Here is a 22,098-nt window from a genome sequence, read left to right as displayed (position 1 = left end):
AGATGTGGATGGACCTAGAGACTGTCCTACAGAGTGAAGTAAGTCAGAAAGAGAAAAACAAATATCATATATTAATGCATATATTGGAATCTGAAAAAATTGGTATAGTCGATCTTATTTACAAAGCAGAAATAGAGACACAAACGTAGAGAACAAACGTCTGGATACCAAGGGGAAAAAAGGGGAGAATGGGATGAATTGGGAGATGGGGATTGACGTATATACACTATTGATACTATGTACACAATAGATAACTAATGAGAATCTACTGTATAGCAGCAGGAACTCTACTCAGTGCTCTGTGGTGACCTAAATGGGAAGGAAATCCAAAAAAGAGGGGATATATGTATAAGTATGGATGATTCACTTTGCTGTAGAGTAGAAACTAATGCAAAATTATAAAGCAACTCCAATAAAAATTTAAAAACCAAAAAAAAAATGACTTGGCCAGTGTCACTCTGCTAGGATTTGAACCCATGTCTGTCTGAGTCCAAGGCTCATGTTATTAACTCCTCTGGTATAGCAGGACAGGTTGGAGGGTGGGTGGAGAGATCTAGAAAACGGGAAGGAAGGCGGTACTTCTAGTTTTAGATACGTAGAGTCTGAAATGCCACTACAGCATTAGTTGCTGATAATATGTGGCTGGAAGAATCAGAGCTCGAGAGAGAGGGGAGGCCTGACAATAGCCGTCTTTAAGTTTTTACCTGGATTAATTAAACTTAAGTTGATCCCTGAAGCCATAAAATATTCCAGTAAAAATTAATAATTAGGCAGTTACGATGTCTCAGACACACACCTTACACATGCTGTCTCATTTGTCACAAATGCATCTCATTCATAACAAATAAGCTAGGGAAACACGCTTCACATGGTTGACTCGCCTTGGGTCATACTGTCTGGAGGTGACGAAGCCAGTCTTTGAACCCAGGAAAGGCTGACTTCCTAGCTCGTGTTCTTTCTATTTTGAGCTGTAGCTAAGTTTACCCGAGGAGAATGTTCAGAGAACAGTCAGGGACCTATTGAAATCCAGTTCCGTCCTTGGCTGCAGACTGTTGTTCTCGCTCCCCATGGTGTGTTAGTTATGTTCATGTTTCCACTACCTAGCAACTTAGTGCTCCAGATTTAATTCCCTTTCTTCTCTCAAAATGCCAAGGACGTTTCACATATAAACTTCCATTCTTTAGATGTGTATTAAATGACCAACAAATAGATGAGACTCACCTAAGTCCTTATGGATCCTTTCATCAACTCCACTTACAGTGAAACTCCAGTTTGGGCTGGGGGAAGATCACTTCTACAGTAGTGGTCAGTCTTTTCTCTCACCTCTTTCACCTGCCAGTGCTCTTGATTCCCCTCTCAGATTCTGGGTTTCCAGTATTGAGTAAAGTGGATGGAAGCTCTGAAATCACTGGGTTTACAGAGGAGTTGGGAGACCGATTTTAATGAGTCACATATCTGCCTAATGACAAATGGTGTTAAATTATTTGAGGAGGGATCCTTGAGAGGTTATAAAAGGGGGAACCAACGCAGTGAGGGTGGGGCATCCTGAGCAAGAGTCTGCTGAGCGGAAGAGGTACTGAACAGCTTGTTACAGCACAGAAGCCACTGTGGGGCAGGGTGCTTCATGGGACTCATAGAGCCAGGAGAGTGAGGCCACCTGATGTGTGTTCCTTTGAGACGATGCTCAGCTAGGAGGCTAAAGAGCAATAAGAAGTCACTGAAGAATTAAGCAAAAAAGGTGACACGATCAGATCTCCATGCTAAAGAAGACTCCTGGCTCTAGTGCAGAGGATGGGATTAGGAAAAGGCCAGCAGGAAAGAGAGGTGAAGAAACCCCATAGGAAGCTTTTGCAGAGGAGGTGAGAAAAGAGGATTCATTTCTCTAAGGCGTTCGTTTCTGTCTCTTTTGCTCCTGACAATTAAAACGGGATCCAGCACCCAGTAACCTTACTTAATATATAGTTTGTTGGATAAAATAATTAATGTAAGTGATTGCAAGAGAGAAACCCAACAGAAGTTGTTGGTCGCTTAGATATGGGGGGAGGGGGTGGGGACCAAAGGAAAGGAAGATGTCAAAGATGACACAGGGCTTCCCTGGTGGCGCAGTGGTTGAGAGTCCGCCTGCCGATGCAGGGGACACGGGTTCGTGCCCCTGTCCGAGAGGATCCCACATGCCGCGGAGCGGCTGGGCCCGTGAGCCATGGCTGCTGAGCCTGCGCGTCCGGAGCCTGTGCTCCGCAACGGGAGAGGCCACAACAGTGAGAGGCCCGCGTACCGCAAAAAAAAAAAAAAAAAGATGACACAGCTTCTGGTTTATGGATTGATAAAGCTGCCATGCGCTAGGGCTTTGTCCTTCTTTTGTCATTGCCTCTGAGTCAGCCGATGTTTTCTATAAAGGGCCAGATAGTAAATAGGTTACATTTTGCGGGCCATGCATTCACAACTACTCAGTTCTACCAATGTACCCTAAAATCGGCTAGAGGCAATATGTAAATGAACAGTGTGGTGATGTTCCAGGAAAACTTTATTTATGAAATCAGGTGGTGGTCAGGATGTGGCGCACTGGGGGCCATAGTTTGTCGTTCCTGGTGCAGATCGTGAATTCAGTTTTGAACAAGTTTATTTGAGGTATTTTTGAGGCATCCATGTGAATATGTTTACATTGTAAATTATTCTTAAATCCGTGCTTTAAAAAACTACTTTCAAATGTTTTTAATAATTCAAGCAAGATTAAGTACCTAATGTTTGATTGGTAAGCATCATTTAGGGAACGTGTCCCCAGGCCGGGACTAAATAAGAGATGATTTGTAGTTAACATGCACATTATAAGGAGATGGCTCTTCTCCTGGCAGTTTTGTTTCTGAAAGAGTTAGCTAACTAGTGTTAGCAGATATGTATTGTTTGGCCAACTGAGTATATGGTAATTTTGAAAAAGCATCAACATTGTGAAAAATCGAAGGTTTCCCAGAAGGCTGTCCTGATTCTTCTGGAAAAAATAAAATAAAAAAAAATAATAAAAGGAAGTTCTGAAGCCAAGTAAAGATAACCATTTTTTAGTTAGAGTTATAGAAAGGTGTGATAAAGAAAGAAATGTAGAATTACTTTGGGGGCAAACTGTTCAATCAGTCTGGGAGCTTTTAATTACGCAAATTTAATAAATACCACCCACCTTTCCCCTTGTACTTAAGGAAAACGCAAGCATTGAAATAGTAAATGCAGGGCTTCCCTGGTGGCGCAGTGGTTAAGAATCCGCCTGCCAATGCAGGGGACACGGGTTCAAGCCCTGGTCCGGGAAGATCCCACATGCCGCAGAGCAACTAAGCCCGTGCGCCACAACTACTGAGCCTGTGCTCTAGAGCCCACAAGCCACAACTACTGAGCCCACATGCCACAGCTACTGAAGCCTGTGTGCCTAGAGCCTGTGCTCCGCAACAAGAGAAGCCACCGCAATGAGAAGCCTGTGCACCTCAACAAAGAGTAGCCCCTGCTCGCTGCAACAAGAGAAAGCCCGCGCACAGCAACGAAGACCCAATACAGCCAAAAATAAATAAATTAAATACATAAACAAACAAAAAAAGAAATAGTAAATGCAGATCATTTTGGCAGAACTACTAATGAAGTCTATTCTTGATGTATAATTCAATATGTATTTGCATGGACATGTCATTTATTTTGTGTTGCTTTAGACTTTGTTTTGAGGAGAAGCACTATTTTACTCTCACATCAGTTGTTTGCTTTATGGGCTGAGCCTTTCTAGGCATTTTAAGTTGTTTAGCCAATGACATTATGAAATATAAGTCCAGAGACCTTCCTGAACTGTGAAAATTTATAATTCCACTACAGCGCCATACTTTCCCATTAAACCATAAGAGTATAATGAGCATTTCAGGTGACTTTCTCGGACTTCTAATGAGAGCTAGTGCATCCTAAGGTCAAGAATAGAAGGCTGCAGTCAATAGGTTCTCTAAACAAAGCAAATATTTTCTCCTAAACTCCATCCCTTCAGAGAGTTTAGTTCATTCTTTCCCATATTTGTCTACTTTCAAACACCCTGCTGCCTATTTGGAATTTTTAGAAGATCCCCAAGTGATTGAAATGTGCAGTCAAGTTTGGGAACCACTGGAATAATCCAAAAACAGGTCTTAATTCAGAGCAGACATACAGATGGCCAATAGGCACATGAAAAGATGCTCAACATCGCTAATTATTAGAGAAATGCAAATCAGAGCTACAGTGAGGTTGCACCTCACACCCGTTATATGGCCATCATTAAAAAGTCTACAAATAACAAATGTTGGAGAGGGTGTGGAGAAAAGGGAACCCTCCTACACTGTTGGTGGGAATGTAAATTGGTGCAGCCACCATGGAAAACAGTATGGAGGTTCCTCAAAAAACTAAAAATAGAGCTGCCATGTGATCTAGCAATCCCACTCCTGGGCATATACCCAGACATAACTATAATTGGAAAAGATACATACACCCCTATGTTCATAGCAGCACTATTCACAATAGCCAAGACATGGAAACAACCTAAATGTCCATGAACAAAGGAATGGCTAAAGAAGATGGTGTGTGTGTGTGTGTGTGTGTGTATGTGTATTTGATACATACATATATATATAAATATACATATATATATATATCTCCAATGAAATATTACTCAGGCATCAAAAATAATGAAATAATGCCATTTGCAGCAACATGGATGGACTTAGAGATTATCATACTAAGCGAATTAAGTCAGAAAGAGAAAGACAAATACCATATGAAATCACTTATGTATGGAATCTAAGATATGACACAAATGAACATATCCATAAAACAGAAGCAGACTGACATGGAGAACAGACTTCTGATTGCCAAGGGATGGGGGGAGGGGAGGGAAGGAATGGGAGTTTGGGGTTAGCAGAGGCAAACTCTTATATACAGAATGGATAAACAACAAGGTCCTACTGTACAGCACAGGGAAAGATATTCAATATCCTGTGACAAACCATAATGGAAAAGAATATGAAAAAGAATATATATGTATACACATATAGCTGAGTTGCTTTGCTGTGCAGAAGAAATTAACACAACGTTGTAACTATAGTTCAGTAAAAAAATTTTTAGAAAAAGTTCTTAGTAACAGTACAGAGCTGTCTACATCTTGGACCTCGATGTGCTTTACAGTGAGATGAAGCTCTAAATCCCTCCATGGGTGCCCAGGGACTACCGTAATTAAAAACTAGTCAATTATGTACTCTTTTATGTACAATCTTTTATATATACTTTAATGAAGAAAGTGTATGGCACTTTTTTTCCTCGAGTATATTAAACACGATGAATTGTACAAATAATTCCAAATTTTGAATAAGTAGAATTTGAATTAAGTGTGTTTATAGCAGTCCCGAAATTCTGTTTTATAGTCCAGTCCTGCTGCCTAAAATTTAACAATCGGGGCTGAGGCTTAAAAAAGAAAAAAAAAGACATTGAGATACTACAAAATTCCTTGTAAAGGCATTCTACCTTACCCACTCCCCACCGGAACCTAAACCTGGTTCTTCTCTAGTATTAGAAATTCAGCATTCTTGTGCATTTTTCCTGAAAAGATTTTTTCATAAATTAGCCAGGACAAATATATTTTAATGAACAAATGGTGTTTAATAAGAAAGCTCTTGTTAAATTAACTCATTCTATTAAGGTTTTAGTAAGTAAAAATAATGCTGTTGCAAAGAATTATGCAACAAAAACACCAGCCAGCTCGCTCTACAGAGTGTGCGCTGGAAAATGCAAATGGGACTTCACTGGAGAAAATATCCCTGCAGTGACACAGTTTTCCTTCAGAGAGAAAATGTCTTCTAGATAAAAATGGATGCACTGAACAGTGTTTATAAAAATCCTCTCAGTTTGGTTCCTCCATTTGGCAGTAAGACAGCAACTCATTGGGTTTTATTTTAAAATTCCAGTGATTATAAGGTTTGCGCATCCCCGGTGGAATAGCTTTCTCTGCTAGAGCCAGACCCGTTTTTCTTTGCCAAACACATGTGCTAAAGAACTTTAGCTGACAGGTCCTTTTTCATTCTCTGTGTCTGAGCCAGAAGCAGTGGAGTCACAGCTGATTTTTTGAGTCCAATTGTTTACCACCCTCTTTTCTGAGTGCTTTCAGGAGACAAAGACAAGTGTATCCGATCACGTGTGATTCACAAGTTTCCTTTCCTCCTGGTACTCTCTACTACCCATGCAAGAACTTGAATTATTGGCTAACTGTCCAATAGTCTCAGGCCTTCACGTACCAGCTGCAGAAATAAGAAAGAGTGTATTAGAATGTTTGACTGCAAGTAGTGGGCTACCCATGAGGTAGGTATTGGTTAACCAAGGGAAGTTTATTGTTTCATGTTCGCAGTTCAGGGTAAGGTGGTACCAGTTTTGGTTCATTTGGTTGACAAAATGATGCCACTGTTAAAAAAAAGAAAAAAAGATTAAAGAAGACAATTTAGGCAGTACAGACACACTTTATTTAACACTTTGTGGACAGTCTTCTTTCAGAGAACTGCAAAATGGGGTGGAAAGCAGAAAGCTCTCATAGGATAAAGAATAAAGAACAAGGAAAAGACATATAAAAATTATCTGATGGGCTGGGCCCACATAGTCAACCCTTTTTGGGGTGAGAAGCCTCTGAGTTGACTTAGCCTTTGGAGATTGGCTGACTAGATGTACTGCATTTCTGTTCGAGTGAAGCTTGTTTACAGGAATGTGGAAGTTATCTTAGTTTTGGCTTACTGACATGGCACCCCATACAGGAGCGGCTCCATGTGGAGCCTAGAAAGTTATTTTGAGAGCATCAAAGATACACATTCTGTTTTTGTTTTTGTTTTACTATCCTCAGCATATCAGCTTTGTTCCTTCAGCTTGTCTCTTCGTGGTGGCACAATGGCTGCTGCAGCTCCATATATCACATTTGCACACATCAAAGGCTGAAGACAGCATCTCTCTTCTTTGTGTCTCTACTTTAAAGAGTGAAGAACGCTTTCCTAGGACTCCACAAAAGGCTTATTTTTGCTTTCATTGGCCAGAATTACCTACTTTTCTCTTTTTTAAACCATTGATTCACTTATCCATAAAATCTATGAGCCATGCATGGTGTTAATTGATGATACTAGCTCTACAGGTGTATTCTCTTGCCTGAGATCTCAACAGTGCTTTGCCATGAGCCAGCTACTGAGCTGATCCAGTATCCAATAACCATAAACTTGGGATGTCCAGGAAGAAAATGCATTCTTATCAGGGAATTTAGAACCGTATCTTCTAAAGAAGACGATGGTAAGCATCCTAGCCTTTTTCCTAATCTTTGTTGACCTGAAATAAATAGACTGACATATATTGCTCCAGCAAAGATGGGTTTATTTGAGATCAGCAAGAGAATTGCAATTCGGGGTCTGAAACCGTGGCAAGCCACATGCCAGACCCCTCACAGCAAGGAAAGGAGAACACTTTTATGGAGGGGAAAAGGAAGTTGGAGGGCAATAGTAAAAGGTTCATGGCTTTTCATTGGTCGAGTCCTTGCCAAGGAAGAGGAGTCTTCTTCCTGTTGGGTTCAGCTATGGGCACAGGGCCTGAGATCTCTCCCTTCTCCTGACACCCTTTAATTGAGATTTCTATTTATTAATTTTTTACATCTTTCTGCAATTTAACTTTGGCTTGCGAGCTAACTAAATAAAACACAGTTTTGTTGCAGAGTTTAGAACAGACTTGAAATGTGCATTCCTTCTAGCCTTTTGACAAAGTCAGTGGACATTACAGTTAATTTTTCAAAACCCTAAATTGTTATCCTCTTTTAAGTAGGTGCCCCTGGGCATTTGCAGCTAACTGTTTCTTCTTATGAAACAAGGCACTAAATTTGTGTGGATAGGTAAAGATATACACAACTCATATGTGTCTTTTTAACAAAATTCTCACTTACTAGAGCTCTTAAAGGTTAGTTGGTACCTTTATGGAACATAAATTATATTTTCCATAATGATTTTTGTTGGCAAAGCAAGTAAATTAGACTTCTAAGTTGCAAGAAGCAACTTTGTTGCTTTAATATATACAATTAAATTGAGTTGAGATCTACTTTAAATGAAAATTGAAAACAAATTAAGTAGTCAATGTAATGTTTGTGGTTATAGCTGTTGTATACATTTGGCTAAGTTGAGGAAAAAAGCCGTTCAGCATTGCTGACCGTTTTATTTGTGGTGAGGGGGGATTGCAAGCTGGCAACATTTGAAATTGGTTATAAAATATTACATATAATGATAATTTGTTTTTATATTTGTATGAGCCCTACATCTATTCCATAGCTTAAGTTTAATCATATGGCATATTAGCTCCCACTCGTGTTGGAATCAGGCAATCTCAAGTTTAGCTAATGATATTTATTTGTAAGTTTTTTTTGTTAGTCTTTCTTTACTAACTACGAGTAGGGCCTTTTGCTTTGATATTTTGAAATATTTGTGTTAATAATAGCAATTTTTTAGGTTCCAACTTATTGAAATTGGACGTTTATAAAGTTAATGCATGTCTTTTTCTCTCTTATTACAAATTATTTCCTTAATTTTATGACTTTGGGATGGCTGACAGTGACCTCCTGGCTCAAAAATGATGATGTTGAGAAAGAAATGATTATGTTTTATATCTAGTTAGATTTATTAGTGCTGACTTGGGCTTTGTGCTCAGGCAAATGAGTTCATAGGAGTCATCCAAAGATACTTGGGTCTCTGATTAAAGTTTAAATTCAATCACTAGAAGGTTATAATATTTTATAAAGTTTAATCCTTGAGCCGTTCTTTCCCCCAGAGTTAACTACATTTGATTCAGAGGTTGAATGTAGTTCTCATTCAAGTTTTGATGGAATTATCACACCTTGCTATACACTGCATCCTGTTTTAACAGAGCATTCAAATTCCACTGAGCAATAAATTAGTTCACCCCCTTATGTCTTAAAAGTATGCATTTAAAAAAGGCTCAGGGACTTCCCTCGTGGTGCAGTGGTTAAGAATCCACCTGCCAATTCAGGGGACATGGGTTCTGACCCATGGTCCAGGAAGATCCCACATGCCGTGGAGCAACTAAGCCTCTGAGCCACAACTACTGAGCCCGTGTGCCACAACTGATGAAGCCTACATGCTGCCACAACTGATGAAGCCCGCATGCTGCAACTACTGAAGCCTGCGCACGTAGAGCCCGTGTTCTGCAACGAGAAGCCACCACAATGAGAAGCCTCCACAATGAGAAGCCTCACACCACAACAAAGAGTAGCCCCTGCTCCCCGAACATAGAGAAAGCCCGCACACAGCAACGAAGACCAAACGCAGCCAAATCAATCAAGCAATAAAAATCGTTAAGACTTTCCAGTATCTTTCTAACCTACATTTTTGTCCACATATCTTAAAAATTTGATTAACTAGATATGGGGAATATCAGCCAAATTTGTTCATGGGAATGTATTCGTGTATTTTTTAAGTACATCTTTTGCAACACGTAGATACTAAAATTATTCATTTAGTAGGTATATTTCTCAGGACCCTTGGTTACAAGTAAGAAAAATGCAATTCAAAGTACTTCAGCGTAGCAGAGTTTACTGAGTCACATAATGACACAATATAGGGAAAACCTGCTTCAGGCAGAGCTGTTTCCAGGAGCTTAAACAGGCTTATCAATAATTTTTCTCTTCAATTCTCTACTCTGCTTTCCTTGATATTGGCTTCTTCCTCTGAGAAGTAACTTTCTCTTTATAGCCATGAGCACCAGCATCCTTACATCCTGGAAACTGCAAGTCCAACAGAAACAAAGATTTTTATCCTACGTAATCTCTGTAAAAGCCGTGAAGTTAAATGCTGTGCCATTCTGTAATGACCCCGTCCTTGACCCAGTCTCTGGGGCTAGGAGGTTGGAATGTATCAGTGGTTGACGAAGTGTGATGGCTAAAGAACCTGCAGCAACACCATCTGTGATTTTGTTAGAAATATATACTCTCGGGCCCCATCCTAGTCCCAGTGAACCAGAAAATCTGAGAGTGGGGTTCAACATGCTGGGTTGTGAAAACCCCTCCAAGTGATTCTAATGTGTACTCAAGCTTGAGAACAACGCAATATCCTAATTGGCCCAGCCTGGGTCTTGCTTGCCACTCCACCCCTGGAGTTTCCGTGTAAATCCCATCTCACAGAAAGCACACAGAAAAAAAAAATGTGAGGAACTGATATCAGGGAAAAAAAGAAGAAGAAATGCTGTGCTGGAAAAGATGAGATATCAGCCCAGTAATAAAGTCCTTTGTTTCTGATGCCATTATTTCTCAGAAGACTGTTAATTATGAATTCCCCTCCAGAAAGCCAATATTCTAATTAAGCAAGCACACGTTCATCCTCCTCTAGGATATAGTGTTTTAGTTTAAATTTCATCTCCAAATAGGTACATGGCTCATCTTGAAAGGTTTCCAGACCATATTACTTTCTTATCAAATGCTTTGTTAACTACAATTAAAATTTTCAAAAATGGGCTTCGCTGGTGGTGCAGTGGTTGAGAGTCCGCCTGGCGATGCAGGGGGACACGGGTTCATGCCCTGGTCCAGGAAGATCCCACATGCCACAGAGCGGCTGGGCCCGTGAGCCATGGCCGCTGAGCCTGCGTGTCCGGAGCCTGTGCTCCGTGATGGGAAAGGCCACAACAGTGAGAGGCCCACGTACTGAAAAAAACAAACAAACAAAAACTTTCAATAATGACCCTTATCACTCCTCTGATAAATAGAATAGGTTCATTTGCTTCAAAATTTCTCAATGAAAATGTCAGTGATGCCTACAGAATTTTAGAAAAGGTTGTTAGCACTGCAATGTTATGCAAAATAATTTAAAAACAATTAAAAAAAGCAAAAGCATCTAATAAGAGAAATGAATATAGCTTTTCACATTACTTAAGATTTTTAACTTCATTTGGGACATTTGCACTTATTACCCAGGAGACGGCAGTAGAGAGCATGTCAGTAGTCTCTGACTTTATCTCATCCTAAGAATCCTCTGAGTACTTGGTGAAAATAAAGATCCAAAGGCTCCTTTACAGGATATTCTTACTTGGGGGCTCTAGGGTGGGAACAGGGAATCTGTATTTCCAATAGCTACCACAGGGAATTCTTACAATCCGGCATGTTTGTCACACTCTACAACGGTGAAGACTGAGGATGCTACAGTGAAATGGTGTGGGGTTGAATCTTGGTTGTAGCTCCTACAGCTGGGGGTTAGTTACTTTACCTTGTCAAGTCTCACATGCTGTTATCATTACTGTTTGTTGTTATTGTTCTTTGTCTTTCCTTTTAACTAATCTACCTGTTGCACCTTCTTATTTCTTGTTGCAGATAGAGGACATGCAGTGGGGTAAAGGACTCCGGGAGATCCCCCCGTCAGTGTGTACACTGCCGTGCAAGCCTGGGCAAAGAAAGAAGACACAGAAGGGAACTCCTTGCTGCTGGACCTGTGAACCTTGTGATGGCTACCAGTACCAGTTTGATGAGATGACATGCCAGCATTGCCCCTATGACCAGCGACCCAATGAAAACCGAACCGGCTGCCAGGACATCCCCATCATCAAACTGGAGTGGCACTCCCCCTGGGCCGTCATCCCTGTCTTCCTCGCCATGTTGGGGATCATCGCCACTATATTTGTCATGGCCACTTTCATCCGCTACAATGACACTCCCATCGTCCGGGCATCTGGGCGGGAACTGAGCTATGTTCTGTTGACGGGCATCTTTCTTTGCTACATCATCACTTTCCTGATGATAGCCAAACCTGATGTGGCAGTGTGTTCTTTCCGGAGAGTTTTCTTGGGCTTGGGGATGTGCATCAGTTATGCAGCCCTTTTGACAAAAACCAATCGGATTTATCGCATATTCGAACAGGGCAAGAAATCAGTGACAGCTCCCAGACTCATAAGCCCAACGTCACAGCTGGCGATCACTTCTAGTTTAATATCAGTTCAGCTTCTAGGTGTTTTCATTTGGTTTGGTGTTGACCCACCCAACATCATCATAGACTATGATGAACATAAGACAATGAACCCTGAGCAGGCCCGGGGAGTTCTCAAATGTGACATTACGGATCTCCAGATTATCTGCTCCTTGGGATATAGCATTCTTCTCATGGTCACATGTACTGTGTATGCCATCAAGACTCGGGGTGTCCCAGAGAATTTTAATGAAGCCAAGCCCATTGGATTCACCATGTACACAACATGTATAGTCTGGCTTGCCTTCATTCCCATATTTTTTGGCACTGCTCAGTCGGCGGAAAAGGTAAGTGAAAATGCGCACCGCACACCATGCATTTCAAAAATGTGTTCCTTTTTGAAAATGTTGAAGCCAAATCGATTGTATAGAGCAAGAGGTTTTAAAAATGCAGAATGGTATTCCCGAAACTAGACAAATCCTGAGTTAATAGGCATCAGTGCTGCAGAAGTCCAAAACCTGCCTTGGGCTGTGCTATTGGGTTGGCCAAAAAGTTCGTCCGGGTGTGTCTGTGACGTCGTACCCAAAACCCGAATGAACTTTTTGTCCAGTCCAATACATTCATTCCACTGGAAACCAACCAGAGGTGTAGCCTTTTCAAGTCAACTGATCAGAGAGTGATGCAATGTAGCAAGAGATTATCCAGTATAACATAATCCAATCTGTCTAAATTAAACCTTCCTATTCATTCATTACCTACTCCCTCTTCTTTCATATGTATCTCCTTGGGATAAGAGAGGGGGGCCACAGTCCATTATTTCCCAGGATAAGGATGGTCATCACCAGCTCGCTCTCTTCCTAGTGGCTGTGTAGGCACTCACCGTGGATTGGATCATGTGTGTGAACTATACAGCATATGTCTGTATCTACATGTATCTCTAAAGGGGTGGATATAGGAGACCTTTGGTTGTCATTCCAGTCTGTAGGCTCCCTACAGCTAGATGTACAGTAATTGCCTCAAATGATGCAGAGCGATATCAGAGACTCAAGTCTCCAGCAGTGGGAGGGCCGGTATGTCACAGGGGAAGTGTCATCTGGCTGCAAAAGTTCAAAGTTTTCAAAATTAGTGGGCCCTAAAATGTTGATCCTAGATATGTTCAGTGTACATGACCTCCCCCTCCCCATATATAGAGTTTTATGTTTTTTATGAGTCTGTAAGCTAGGCAGTCCTAATATGTTGAATCTTAACGCAGCTAATATATGTGTAGCTGTAGGTTTGACATGTGCGCGAATCAGGCAATGCTACTATGTTGATTCTAAACGTGATTCATATACATCTGAGCTCTGTGCTCACCTGGATATGGTTTTGTATATATGCAAACTGGGCAATGCTAATAGGTTGATCTTAATAAGATGTGGTGACCTTTACTCAGTGAAGGTAGCTCTGGCATGTCGGTACAGCTGAAGCCAGAACTGAGACTTAAGTCCTCACTGGCACACTCTATAGAGAAAGCACAGTTACAGCTTGATTAGAAGTCAGCACATCAGGCGTCTAGCCTGGTACCACGTCACTTTGGAGAAGTCTCTTAAACATTCAAGGACTTAGCTCCCTAAGTGGGGAGAACAAGGATTGAAGTAGAAATGTCTACAAATTTACAAATCTCTGCTTCTGGGAATTAGTTGAATCTGGTTGTTTATAATCATAGAAAGGATTAATGGACTTTGACTGGTTTTCCAACTGAAAAGATGTCTTTTACCTAAACGGTTTGATTTAGCAGCTATAAGATTGGGCTGTGTTTAAAATGAAAAAGGCAAATGTCTTATGAAAGCACAGAGAATTCTAAAACCAAGGACAGTGAATGGTTCCAGATTACGGTTTTAGTCATAAAAGGAAGTTCTTAGAGGAAGTTCTTCTTGAACATATGCTCAGTGAGCAAAGTATGTGTCCAGAAGTATGTTTCAGATTCATAATGCATGTTTACTATCTGTGAAACTAACTTGAATTTCATTTCATTGCTTTATCCCTGGGCCAAGGGAATAGTAAAATATGAGGTAGGGTAGTGAAATGCAATGTATGGCAGTAAGTTGATAATCATGGACATATTTGTGGGGTCTGATGTGCATCATCAAAGCCTATCGAGATAAACATTGTTCTGTTATTAAACACAATTTCCCATGCAACAGGATAAAAATATTAGAGCTTTTTCTTGTAAATTTATGCTTGAGGAATATAAAAGGCAAGGATCATTGCAGTTCTATAGATAAGCCTTGTTGGAATGCATATTTGGCATTATAGGTCTCTACCATTTTGTCTGTCATTTCTAGCCATTTCTAGTCATGACTCTGAATCTTGTCAGTTAAAATCAGGGGTATAATTTACTCATTTAAAAACCTGAGAAGGATACAAGTTTTCAGGAACTGGATTCACTGATTCTGGTTGTTCTAGAAAACATTGCGTGGGTAGAACCGGACTACAGGAAAAACTAAGCTGTCTTCAAGCAGTGTGCTTTGTATACCAGAATTTAGAAGGCACGTATTTCTCTTTGTATACTCTCAGTGGATTATGATGTTTTACATAGTTGTTTGACACAATTAAAGGTACCAAATTGCCAACTGGGAACAGTGAATTTTGCATGAAAATGCACGTGCCTTCATGCTAGGCATATGGCTAGAGTACATGAAACCATGGAATTTATTTTTTTTATTTTTAAATTTTTTTTAATTTTTTATTTTCCTTATCTTTTTCTTTTCTTATTAGTCATCAATTTTATACACATCAGTGTATACATGTCAATCCCAATCGCCCAATTCAGCACACCACCATCCCCACCCACCGTGGCTTTCCCCCTTTGGTGTCCATACGTTTGTTCTCTACATCTGTCTCTCAACTTCTGCCCTGCAAACCGGTTCATCTGTACCATTCTTCTAGGTTCCACATATATGCGTTAATATACGATATTTGTTTTTATTTCTGACTTACTTCACTCTGTATGACAGTCTCTAGATCCATCCATGTCTCAACAAATGACCCAATTTCATTCCTTTTTATGGCTGAGTAATATTCCATTGTATATATGTACCACATCTTCTTTATCCATTCATCTGTTGATGGGCATTTAGGTTGCTTCCATGACCTGGCTATTGTAAATAGTGCTGCAGTGAACATTGGGGTGCATATGTCATTTTGAATTATGGTTTTCTCTGGGTATACGCCCAGTAGTAGGATTGTTGGATATATGGTAATTCTATTTTTAGTTTTTTAAGGAACCTCCATACTGTTCTCCATAGTGGCTGTATCAATTTACATTCCTACCAACAGTGCAAGAGGGTTCCCTTTTCTCCACACCCTCTCCAGCATTTGTTGTTTGTAGATTTTCTGATGATGCCCATTCTAACTGGTGCGAGGTGATACCTCATTGTAGGTTTGGGGGTTTTTTTGTTTTTGTTTTGTTTTTTTTTTGCGGTACGCGGGCCTCTCACTGTTGTGGCATCTCCCGTTGCGGAGCACAGGCTCCGGACGCACAGGCTCAGCGGCCATGGCTCATGGGCCCAGCCTCTCCACGGCATGTGGGATCTTCCCAGACCGGGACACGAACCCGTGTCCCCTGCATCAGCAGGTGGACTCTCAACTACTGCACCACTAGGGAAGCCCCAATGTAGTTTTGATTTGCATTTCTCTAATAATTAGTGATGTTGAGCAGCTTTTCATGTGTATGTCTTCTTTGGAGAAATGTCTATTTAGGTCTCCTGCCCATTTTTAGATTGGGTTGTTTGTTTCTTTAATATTGAGCTGCATGAGCTGTTTATATATTTTGGAGATTAATCCTTTGTCCATTGACTAGTTCGCAAATATTTTCTCCCATTCTGAGGTTGTCTATTCGTCTTGTTTATGGTTTTCTTTGCTTTGCAAAAGCTTTGAAGTTTCATTAGGTCCCATTTGTTTATTTTCGTTTTTATTTCCATTACTCTAGGAGGTGAATCAAAAAAGATCTTGCTGTGATTTATGTCAAAGAGTGTTCTTCCTATGTTTTCCTCTAAGAGTTTTATAGTATCTGGTTTTACATTTAGGTCTCTAATCCATTTAGAGTTTATTTTTGTGTATGGTGTTAGGGAGTGTTCTAATTTCATTATTTTACATGTAGCTGTCCAGTTTTCCCAGCACCACTTATTGAAGAGACTGTCTTTTCTCCATTGTATATCCTTGCCTCCTTTGTCCTAGATTAGTTGACCATAGGTGCGTGGGTTTATCTCTGGGCTTTCTATCTTGTTCCATTGATCTATGTTTTTGTTATTGTGCTAGTACCATATTGTCTTGATTGTAGTCTTGACTGTAGCTTTGTAGTATAGTCTGAAGTCAGGGAGTCTGATTTCTCCCGCTCCGTTTTTTTCCCTCAAGACTGCTTTGGCTATTTGGGGTCTTTTGTGTCTCCATACAAATTTTAAGATTTTTTGTTCTAGTTTTGTAAAAAAATGCCATTGGTAATTTGATAGGGATTGCATTGAATCTGTAGATTGCTTTGGGTAGTATAGTCATTTTCACAATATTGATTCTTCCAATCCAAGAACATGGTATATCTCTCCATCTATTTGTGTCATCTTTAGTTTCTTTCATCAGTGTCTTATAGTTTTCTGCATTCAGGTCTTTTGTCTCCCTAGGTAGGTTTATTCCTAGGTATTTTATTCTTTTTGTTGCAGTGGTAAATGGGAGTGTTTCCTTAATTTCTCTTTCAGATTTTTCATCATTAGTGTATAGGAATGCAAGAGATATCTGTGCATTAATTTTGTATCCTGCAACTTTACCAAATTCATTGATTAGCTCTAGTAGTTTTCTAGTGGCTTCTTTAGGATTCTTTATGTATAGTATCATGTCATCTGCAAACAGTGACAGTTTTACTTCTTCTTTTCCAATTGGTATTCCTTTTATTTCTTTTTCTTCTCTGATTGCCATGACTTCCAAAACTATGTTGAATAATAGTGGTGAGAGTGGACACCCTTGTCTTGTTCCTGATCTTAGGGGAAATGCTTTCAGTTTCTCACCATTGAGAATGATGTTGGCTGTAAGTTTGTCGTATATGGCCTTTATTATGTGAGGTAGGTTCCCTCTGTGCCCACTTTCTGGAGAGTTTTTGTCATAAATGGGCGTTGAACTTTGTCAAAAGCTTTTTCTGCATCTATTGAGATGATCATATGGTTTTTCTTATTCAGTTTGTTAATATGGTGTATCACATTGATTGATTTGCGTATATTGAAGAATCCTTGCATCCCTGGGATAAATCCCACTTGATCATGGTGTATGATCCTTTTAATGTGTTGTTGGATTCTGTTTGCTAGTATTTTGTTGAGGACTTTTGCATCTATATTCATGAGTGATATTGGTCTGCAAGTTTCTTTTTTTTGTAGTATCTTTGTCTGGTATTGGTATCAGGGTGATGGTGGCCTCATAGAATGAGTTTGGGAGTGTTCCTTCCTCTGCAAATTTTTGGAAGAGTTTGAGAAGGATGGGTGTTAGCTCTTCTCTAAATGTTTGATACAATTCACCTGTGAAGCCATCTGGTCCTGGACTTTTGTTTGTTGGAAGATGTTTAATCACAGTTTCAATTTCATTACTTGTGATTGGTCTGTTCATATTTTCTGTTTCTTCTTGATTCAGTCTTGGAAGGTTATACCTTTATACGAATTTGTCCATTTCTTCCAGGTTGTCCATTTTATTGGCATAGAGTTGCTTTTAGTACTCTCTTAGGATGCTTTGTATTTCTGCAGTGTCTGTTGTAACTTCTCCTTTTTCATTTCTAATTTTATTGATTTGAGTCCTCTCCCTCTTTTTCTTGATGAGTCTGGCTAATGGTTTATCAATTTTGTTTATCTTCTCAAAGAACCAGCTTTTAGTTTTATTGATCTTTGCTATTGTTTTCTTTGTTTCTATTTCATTTATTTCTGCTCTGATCTTTATGATTTCTTTCCTTCTGCTAACTTTGGGTTTTGTTTGTTCTTCTTTCTGTAGTTCTTTAGGTATAACGTTAGATGGTTTATTTGAGATTTTTCTTGGTTTTTGAGGTAGACTTGTGTAGCTATAAACTTCCCTCTTAGAACTGTTTTTGCTGTATCCCATAGGTTTTTTTTTGTTTGTTTGTTTGTTTGTTTTTTTGCGGTACGCAGGCCTCTCACTGTTGAGGCCTCTCCCATTGTGGAGCACAGGCTCCGGACGCGCAGGCCCAGCAGCCATGGCTCACGGGACCAGCCACTCCACGGCATGTGGGATCTTCCCGGACCAGGGCACGAACCTGGGTCCCCTGCATCGGCAGGCGGACTCTCAACCACTGCGCCACCAGGGAAGCCCCATCCCATAGGTTTTTAATCGTCGTGTTTTCATTGTCATTTGTTTCTAGGTAATTTTTGATTTCCTCTTTGATTTCTTCAGTGATCTCCTGGTTATTTAGTAACGTATTGTTTAGCCTCCATGTATTTGTGTTTTCTACATTTTTTTTACCCTGTAATTCATTTCTAATCTCATAGTGTTGTGGTCAGAAAAGATGCTTGATATGATTTCAATTTTCTTCAATTTACTGAGGCTTGATTTGTGACCCAAGATGTGATCTATCCTGGAGAATATTCCGTGCGCACTTGAGAAGAAAGTGTAATCTGCTGTTTTTGGATGGATTGTCCTATAAATATCAATTATATCTATCTGGTCTATTGTGTCATTTAAAGCTTCTGTTTCCTTCTTTATTTTCATTTTGGATGATCTGTCCATTGCTGTAAGTGAGGTGTTAAAGTCCCCCACTATTATTGTGTTACTGTCAATTTCCTCTTTTATAGCTGTTAACAGTTGCCTTATGTATTGAGGTGCTCCTATGTTGGGTGCATATATGTTTATAATTGTTATATCTTCTTCTTGGATTGCTCCCTTGATCATTATGTAGTGTCCTTCCTTGTCTCTTGTAACATTCTTTATTTTAAAGTCTCTTTTGTCTGATATGAGTATAGCTACTCCAGCTTTCTTTTGATTTCCATTTACATGGAATATCTTTTACCATCCCCTCACTTTCAGTCTGTATGTGTCCCTAGGTCTGAAGTGGGTCTCTTGTAGACAGCATATATATGGGTCTTGTTTTTGTATCCATTCAACAAGCCTGTGTCTTTTGGTTGGAGCATTTAATCCATTCACGTTTAAGGTAATTATCGATATGTATGTTCCTATTACCATTTTCTTAATTGTTTTGGATTTGTTTTTGTAGATCCTTTTCTTCTCTTGTGTTTCCCACTTAGAGAAGTTCCTTTAGCATTTGTTGTAGAGCTGGTTTGGTGGTGCTGAATTCTCTTAGCTTTTGCTTGTCTGTAAAGCTTTTGATTTCTCCATCGAATCTGAATGAGATCCTTGCTGGGTAGAGTAATCTTGCTTGTAGGTTCTTCCCTTTCATCACTTTAAGTATATCATGCCACTCTCTTCTGGCTTGTAGAGTTTCTGCTGAGAAATCAGCTGTTAACCTTATGGGAGTTCCCATGTATGTTATTTGTCGTTTTTCCCTTGCTGCTTTCAATAATTTTTCTTTGTCTTTAATTTTTGCCAATTTGATTACTATGTGTCTCGGCGCATTTCCCCTTGGGTTTATCCTGTACGGGACTCACTGTGCTTCCTGGACTTGGGTGGCTATTTCCTTTCCCATGTTATGGAAGTTTTTGATTATAATCTGTTCAAATATTTTCTCTGGTCCTTTCTCTCTCTCTTCTTCTTCTGGGACCTCTATAATGCGAATGTTGTTGTGTTTAATGTTGTCCCAGAGGTCTCTTAGGCTGTCTTCATTTCTTTTCATTCTTTTTATTCTCTTCCACAGCAGTGAATGCCACCATTCTGTCTTCCAGGTCACTTATCTGTTCTTCTGCCTCAGTTATTCTGCTATTGATTATAGTTTTCATTTCAGTTATTGTATTGTTCATCTCTGTTTGTTCTTTAATTCTTCTAGGTCTTTGTGAAACATTTCTTGCATCTTCTCCATCTTTGCCTCCATTCTTTTTCTGAGATCCTGGATCATCTTCACTATCATTATTCTGAATTCTTTTTCTGGAAGGTTTCCTATCTCCACTTCATTTAGTTGTTTTTCTGGGGTTTTATCTTGTTGCTTCATCTGGTACATAGCCCTCTGCCTTTTCATCTTGTCTATCTTTCTGTGAATGTGGTTTTTGTTCCACTGGCTGCAGGATTGTAGTTCTTCTTGCTTCTGCTGTCTGCCCTCTGGTGGATGAGGCTATCTAAGAGGCTTGTGTAAGTTTCCTGATGGGAGGGACTGGTGAAACCATGGAATTTAAATTGTGGAAGGCAGCGAATTGCAAAATGCAAAAAGATATCACAGCAAAAGGCATTATTGCCCACCTAATACATACAAAATCATAGCCCTTCTGTTTTTGTTGAGATTTAAGAGTTGAAGTGTTTCAACTGGAAGAATTCCATTGTTACAAGACACACAAAAAAAGAAAAATTAAGCAGTGAGTTCAGTAATATCTGTTTACTGTTTCAGGATATTGAATTTTTTGATTGATTTGGTTTTGATTATATGAGTATTTCTTTGTGAAATTTCTCATCAGCTGAGTTCATTAACACAGCATAAGGTATGAGAAATATTCCTTATTGTCTTGCAAAACATCAACCCTCATGAAGTTTATTTTTGCTTTTGTTATGGAGGATGCAAGAGGATATTACTGTTATCTTGTTTTATCATTGCTAACCCTGTGACTTCTGGAATAAGGATCTTGGACATGGCCAGGGATGGAAGAGGGAAACTCTAGGCAAAAAATAACGATTCCTTATCTTAGGAATTATATTTATGTGACTGAAATGATTCAAGGAAACACTGCAAATGGTAGAATGACAGCACAGCAAGAGCTTGCTTGTCTGGTGAAGTGCTATAATATCCTATTGCTATATACTGGCACAGTCTGTTGGAGGACTGGATTGTTTCCATGGAAAACAAAGGCTTGACTCATGGGTGTATCTTTACAAAGAGCTTTTCATGAAGCCAGGTAGGGAGGATACAGGTTATGCTGCTCAAATCTGGGAATCCCTTTAGATGCTATATTTATTCACTTGTTTTTAGCCTGTTGTTGTCTGGAGGACTTTCTGGGTAAGCCCATATATGATTTCTTACACAGGGACAGGGAGACAAGCTTTGTAACATTTCTACAAAAGCAAAGTAGACCTTTGTATAAAAGGGAAAGGATCAGAGGGTCTCAGAAGTCTTTCCCTCTGTGCACATGTGTTTGCTTGGATGGGGCGGGGGATGGGTTGGTGAGAAGAGGAGAAAGAAAAGAATTGAGGCATTTTCTGGTCGCAGAAAAATGCTGGAAAAAGAGTCTTGAAGTCTTGAAGGAAAAAAATGTCTTGAAGGAAAAGAGTTATGTTTTCTGTAACATGACCCACAAACCTCTCTTGTGCACATATCAGAACAGAACCACGGTGGATTTCAGTACTTAAATAACAGGATTCTTTGGTTTTCACTGAAGTGTATTCCACTAAATGACAGAATTGGGGCCATTGTTGGCCATCTCTGCACCAGCTCAGGGTTTTTAACTCAGTGGTTCACAATTGTGTCTGTGGTAATCCCTGGAGAAATTTGTTTTAAAAAATATCACATGTCCACCCACCCCAACTGGCTCAGTAAGGATAGGATGGGCATAAAACTCTAGATTTTTTAAACAAGCATGCTGGCAAAACACCAGTGGAAACCAAGGATACTTCCTAAAACTGCCTAAATATTTTCTTTCTAATCCACAAAAGACATTCTCTAAATATTTCCTGATTTCTAATTTAAGAGGCTTTGGGGATAAATTAATTCTCATCCCAAACAACTGGAAGATCCACAAGAAACCAAGAGATCAGAAGGATACTATCCATGGTCAAAGACAAAGTCTAGAGTCAAAAGTCTGAATAAAGTATCAACTTCAAAGTTTGGACCAGAGACCTGAAAAGCCAGAACCAAGGCACTTGGCCCTGGAACCAGAGATAGCAAGAGGGCAGGTGGGTAGGAGTGTTCCCCCAGAGTATTTCTTGAATGGCTGGGACTATATGCCAAGATCTTTTGATCTTCCAGTTATAGCAGTAGCTCCCCAGAATCTAAACACAAAGCAATACAAGCCTAGGACTAATACTAAGA

The 22,098-nt window shown here is 39.8% G+C and overlaps 1 protein-coding gene across 2 annotated transcripts in view; it reads left to right on the top strand.

The window, feature by feature from the left end:
- Positions 1-22,098, top strand: part of GRM7 (glutamate metabotropic receptor 7) — a gene marked incomplete at both ends in the record, with an annotated part of 809,284 nt that overhangs the window by 626,038 nt on the left and 161,148 nt on the right. For both annotated transcript variants that reach the window (XM_079713568.1, XM_079713567.1), the window contains one exon: positions 11,366-12,301. In XM_079713568.1, coding sequence (XP_079569694.1) covers positions 11,366-12,301 — 936 coding nt within the window. The remainder of the gene's footprint in view (positions 1-11,365; positions 12,302-22,098) is intronic.

Source organism: Hyperoodon ampullatus (assembly GCF_949752795.1).
Source record: "Hyperoodon ampullatus genome assembly, chromosome: 10".
NCBI lineage: Eukaryota > Metazoa > Chordata > Mammalia > Artiodactyla > Ziphiidae > Hyperoodon > Hyperoodon ampullatus.
The sequence above is the reverse complement of the archived record's forward strand: the minus strand, read 5'-3'. Positions and strand labels throughout refer to the sequence as shown.